Below are 5,592 nucleotides of genomic sequence, written 5' to 3'. Positions count from 1 at the left end.
CCTACCCACATAGAGCCAAAGGTAGTCACACGGCACCGCGTGCATAATTAACCAATAATATCTCGCCCTTAAGAGAAAACGATTTTTGAAAACCAGAAAAAGATGCTCTCCGCATCAGCCAAGCCCACCACGCCTCTCCGCTCCCCCGCTCCTCTCAAAGGAAGCACACGCCCCTGGGATGGCGCCACGTCAGCGATCCGCGCCGCGCGATCCGAGCGCCCCCATTGGCCGCCCATATAAGCCCCGCCCGCCGTCCCTGCGCCGAGTCCACAGCGCGACGCGTGAGCCGCCCCCTTCTTCCTCCAATGGCGAGGTAAACACCCCTCCCACGTATAAATCACTGTATTTCAAATAGCCTCCCCAACCAAAACACCCCCGATTTTTTTATTTATTTGATTTCGGGAAGGGGAGGGGGGAGAGATAGAGAGATGGACGAGGCGTGGGAGAGGGCGGTGGAGGCGGCGCTCCACACCGCCGGCGAGGGGAGCTCGTCGCCGGCGAGGAGCCTGACCCTCGACGGCGCCGTCAAGTGCATGCACGGGCGCTTGCCGGCGCCGGAGATACTGGAGCGCCACCAGAGCCTGGAGCACCTCTCGATCGCCGGCGTCGGGGTCGCGTCGCTCGCGGGGTTCCCCCGCCTGCGGAACCTCACGCGCCTGACGCTCTCCGACAACCGCATCGCCGGCGGCCTCGAGCACCTCGTCGAGGCGGGGCTCGGGTCGCTGCGCGACCTCGACCTCAGCAACAATCGCATCCAAGATGTGGACGACCTCGCGCCGCTCGCCCGCCTCCGCCTCGTCTCGCTCGACCTCTACGAGTGCCCCGTCACGCGGGTCAAGGACTACAGATCCAGGGTGTTCGGGTTGATCCGGACTCTCAAGTACCTCGACAAGATGGACGCCGACGAGAACGAGCGCCCGGAGTCGGACGACGACGACGACGACGGGGACGGCGAAGGTGATGGCGAGGAAGAAGATGATGATGACGACGACGATGACGAGGATCCTGGAAGCGGCGAGGTGGCAAACGGGGGCGCCTCGCACTCGCGAGGTAGCGTCGCACCGCGCCCGGTGGAGGTGAATGGGGTGATCGATGTGGATGAGGATGAGAGCGAGGCCGACGAGGTCGTGCCCAATGGGGGAGCCGAGCACCACCACAGGGCCAACGGGTTCAGGGTTGCAGCGGTTGGGGTAGCCCCTGATGAGGATGATGAAGACGTGGAGGATGACGACGACGATGCAGACGAAGAGTATGAGGAGGAGGAGGATTTGGGAGAGGAGATCGATGAGGAGGGTGATGAAGATGACACTGTTGTCGAGGTACTTGACGTGCCCAGTAGTGATGATGAGGAGGATGGCATCGATGAGGATGATGATGATGAGGAGGAGGTTGAGGATGATGGTGATGGTGAGGAGGCTGAGCCAGAGAGTAGTGGGAGGGTTGCTATGGCGGTGGGGGGCGTTGGAGAAGAGATCGATGGACATGAGCAAGGTGAAGGTGATGATGAGGATGAGAATGGTGAGATTGGAGAGGAAGACGAGGAAAGATTGGAGGATAGTAGGGTTTATGAGGAGGACAACGATGATGACGATGCTGATGATGAGGTATAACAATTTCCGCTAGCCTTTGAAGTGCTTTACCTTATTGCAATTTCTGCATGTTCAGTTTGTGGGCGATTGTTCTAGTCATATTGTTTAGGAAGATAACTATTGACCACCCTTCTATATTGCAGGTATATTTCAACTGTGGCTAGTTTTTCAGTCACTATATTTACCAGTTCATGCATTAGTTATGTGTGCTTGTTAAGTTTGCTGATTATGTGGGCAACACATAGTTTTGGGACTACCAAAGTAGAGTCCATCATATGTCAGATCCCCACTCGTAGTCTCGTTTCTTTTTGTGGTAGGTTAGGTGAACACCTTGTGTATAAAGTATATTGTGGAAAAGTTATTTTAACTAAATTTGCTCATATGGAGATTTAAGGCGATCATGCTCCCAAGATATTGCTTGAATATGTTTGTTAACATATTATGTGATGTGAAAGCTCTGTACCCTCGAAATGACCAGGAGTGTGTCAAAATGATTATGACAGACCTTGTAGTTAGAAGCTTGGGGATTCTGATTTCTTCATCTTTTTGGAAGTAGATTAGTTCCTCATGTTGTTGACCTAAAACTTTACATATTCGAATGTTAAAATTAGTTACTGTCTAGCTTGTGCTTCTAATATATTTGTTACAATTTGGGAATAATCGAAGATTTGGATATATCAGTTATGCATGTTGTTCCCTATGTTCCTAGGACCTAATATCATATCCATCTACCTGTACATCATATCTGGCTTAGTTCTTGACATTTTAGTGCTTCTAGTACATCATGTATTTATTTGTGGGCTTAGACAGATATATGACCCGATGCATGTTTTAGGAAGATGGAATCCTCCTCATATTTGTTTCTTGTACAATTTTCCCTTGAAAAATAGCTTCGGTAATGGCCACTATATTGTTTATTCGGTGGCATATTTTCTGTCATTTTATTTGTATTAATCATGCACTCTTTTGCATCGGTTATATGCTAATTTGTTTCTTTTACTACTAAGTGATGTTATGCTGTTATCTTCAGATTTATATCTCAACACATTGTTTATTTGTTTTGTTCTTGTTATGCTGTTGATTTAGTTACCAATTAACTGATTTTGTCTGCTAGAAGATTAGTTACCTTTAGCATGTCATGAACTTAAGCATTGTTTAAGCCTGTTGGTTTTTCATTTGCTCAGGATGAAGACACAGAATATCTTGTTCAACCAATTGTGACGCCCCAAGCCATGGCTGTTGGAAGTCCAGGGGACTTTGATATCGCTGACCCGGATGATGTCGATGAAGACAGAGATGAGGTCGATGATGATGACGACGAGGGTGGCAAAGACCAGCCGTCGTCCTCGCAGGGTATCAAGCGGAAGAGGGATGATGACCCATCAGGCAGCGGCAGCGACGATGAGGATGATGATACTGATGACCGGCCGTTCAAGCACCAGTGACCATTGTACATGGATCATCCCCTTCCTCACCCCTTCTCAGGTAGAAAGAAGTAACCAGGAGCAGCAGCATCAGCAGCAAAACAGAAATGGTGGGTTTCCCCCTGTTTTCCTTAGCCGTTTTTCTTGTAAAGACTTTGGTTTGGGGAGGGCTTCACCCTCCTTTTTAAACAGCAGATTTTAGGAGGGAAAATGGAGTTGTAGTCAGTGAACCAGCTTCCCTCTTTGCCTGCACCCTTGCTGAGTTTTCCCTCCATAATTTGAAATGGTAGTTACAACACCCCAGGTGGCTTCCCTCCTTCCTTCGAAATTCCTGTTGCATTGCCAGTATTGTCAGGTTTCCCTCCAAGAGAAAGCCCGGGAACTGCCCCCCTTTGAAATGCCCCCTAGTAGCCGTTGCCTGCATTTGAAAATCTTAATACTTTGCCCTGGTTGAACTGTCTGTCTGTGCTGTGTGCTTCTTACTGATGATGACTGGCTGCTGGCTCTGCCTGCCGGCGGCTCTGCGCGGGCGCTACCTGCTTTGAGATAGGTGAAATGGCTGTGGTTGCAGCGATGGCTCCTCCCTCCTATAGCAAATGGGCTTTGGAGTTATTTAGCAATTTTTGGCTACTGAGGCATTGCCTTGCGCTGCTGTGTCTCTGGTTCACGGTGGTGTGCTCCTTGCCGGTCAACCAACGAGGCCCGAGCTGCGTCCCTCTGCCAGGTGGGTCCCCTTCCGTGGCTAGCTTTGGCCTCGGGGGCCCGTGATTTTTCGTTGAGAGTAAAAGGAGGAGGCCGCGGTGGGTGGGTGGGTGAGGATGCGATGCGATGCGATGGCGGAGTACAGCTGCTGCCTTTCGCTTTTCTTTTTTGGCAAGTTGCGCCGCGCAGCGCGAGTGGTGGGTGGGGTAACGCGACCGGTGGTGGCGCGAGCCGTGATGGCCTGGCGCGCCGTGGCGTGAGGCGCGGGTGGAGCGCGCTGCCTGTCGGTGAGCGGCTCGAGGAGGAGAGAAGATCCGAGCGGATTTGGGTGGATGCCGTCCTTGGATGCTTCCCGTTTCTAGGGCGACCCTGCTGCTTTCTTTGGCCGATGGGGATATTACGCCCCTGCCCCTGCCCTGAGTGCTCTCTGGCCCATCCGTATTGAATATCCGGCTCCCCGAGTTTGACGCGTCTCTGCGCTGCGCTGAAATTAAAATGGGAGGAGAAGAACGGCACGCCTCCCTCTGCGGTCGCTGGGTCCACGCTGCGTGCTGGTCCCGCATGTCAGTCGCTCACGGTGCGTCTGCCGTGTGCGTTTTGCTGGTTGGCGTTTCGCTTCCGAGATCTATGCGCCGCCGAACGGTGCTGGGTTAGGTTAACTAGAGTGCATATTTTCTTCCTGCTGGAGTATTCAGCGGGGCCCGTCTGGACTGAAAGCTGTACGCGAGTGGAAGGATCAGGTTCAAGGTAGCTGGAAATTCTATATGTGGATAGTAATAATGGTTGATTAATGGTTATTATTGGGAGTAATTAACTTGGGCCAGCAGCATGCCTTGCTCCGCGCTCTGCGCCGCGGTGGACCCGGTCCATACCGCGTTGTGCCGCTGCGTCTTGTGGCCCACCGTGTTTCTAGGCTCTTCTGACTGTGTGGTCCGTGTCTACAGATCCCTGCGCGCAACGGCCGCGATAAGGAAGGAGGGGACAGCCAGGACAGGCAGGCGACCACGCGATGCCCGTGAGCCGTGTGGTCGTTCGTGGTGGGGAGCTGCAGGATCGGACGGCACGGAATGGAAAGCGGTTGTGTGCGCTTGCCTCGCTTGAGCTGCGGCGTGGAGCGGGCCCACGGGCCACCGAGTTTTGCGCGGGTCTCGTCCGCGTACGTGGGCCGGGCCTAGAGGCTAGAGGCCGCACCACGTTGGGACTTGGGAAGTCAAAGTAGTTTGGCCGGGCTTTCTCAAAAAAAAAAGAAGAAGAAGAGAAGTACTCCCTCCGTTCCTACTACTCCGTATGTAGTATTTTAAGACATTTCACATGAACAACAACATATGATGTATGTAGACATATTTTAAAGTGTAGATTCACTCATTTTGCTCCGTATGTAGTCACTTGTTGGAATCTCTAGAAAGACTTATATTTGGGAACGGAGGGAGTAGTTTGGCCGGGTTGCGGGTGCGGGACCCTGGCGCCACGGTGAAAGTGGAAGAGGAGAGAGCAATGGGAAACCACTTGATGTTGTGCCGTGCAAAACTGTAGCTACGTCCTCCGGGCATCTCGGCTACAACTACATCATTTTTTCCTTTTCGCAGTTCACCGGGAGCAATATATGCTGGGTTATAGCTAGTAGTTTCTATAAAGATATTTTCAAATTAGAGAATGGGGAGGGGTTTCATCTAAATCCATGTTTTTTCTCTGATGATGAAAAGGTAAAAAATGCTGGATCAGGAAGGTTGTTCTTTCCCCATTAAGTATTTGGGGACACCATTAGGGCCTGGTGCACCATCAAGATAAGACTCAAAGACAGCCTTCTTGACCTCCTCTTCAGAGGCTCATCCCCATCAATATGGATGGGAATGTTTTTGGACAATTTATAGAGGTAC

General features: G+C 51.8%; 1 protein-coding gene across 3 annotated transcripts; it reads left to right on the top strand.

The window, feature by feature from the left end:
• Nucleotides 1–276: 276 nt before the first annotated feature.
• On the top strand, nt 277–5,092 carry LOC123052128 (acidic leucine-rich nuclear phosphoprotein 32-related protein 1). Of its 3 annotated transcripts, XR_006424491.1 has the most exons (3): nt 277–1,604; nt 2,774–3,123; nt 4,660–5,092. XR_006424491.1 is itself a non-coding variant. In XM_044475231.1 (2 exons), exons 1-2 carry the CDS (start codon nt 429–431, stop codon nt 3,032–3,034), a joined length of 1,437 nt encoding a protein of 478 aa, XP_044331166.1. In that variant the 5' UTR covers nt 277–428; the 3' UTR covers nt 3,035–3,333. The 3 variants fall into 3 exon arrangements, 2 of the variants coding, with proteins under 2 accessions (XP_044331166.1, XP_044331167.1); XM_044475231.1 differs by lacking the exon at nt 4,660–5,092 and having other exon boundaries at nt 2,774–3,333; XM_044475232.1 differs by lacking the exons at nt 2,774–3,123; nt 4,660–5,092 and adding an exon at nt 1,733–1,975.
• Nucleotides 5,093–5,592: the final 500 nt, after the last annotated feature.

The sequence above is a fragment of the Triticum aestivum genome, chromosome 2D (assembly GCF_018294505.1).
Source record: "Triticum aestivum cultivar Chinese Spring chromosome 2D, IWGSC CS RefSeq v2.1, whole genome shotgun sequence".
NCBI classification, from domain to species: Eukaryota; Viridiplantae; Streptophyta; class Magnoliopsida; order Poales; family Poaceae; genus Triticum; species Triticum aestivum.
The sequence above is the reverse complement of the archived record's forward strand: the minus strand, read 5'-3'. Positions and strand labels throughout refer to the sequence as shown.

What these genes read in the sequence shown, in the direction of transcription:
- LOC123052128 (XM_044475231.1), top strand. Translation starts at nt 429, where the DNA reads ATGGACGAGGCGTGGGAGAGGGCGGTGGAGGCGGCGCTCCACACCGCC. An exon ending in ATGACGATGCTGATGATGAG is followed by an intron (nt 1,605 to 2,773) that starts GTATAACAATTT and finishes TCATTTGCTCAG; the next exon opens with GATGAAGACACAGAATATCT.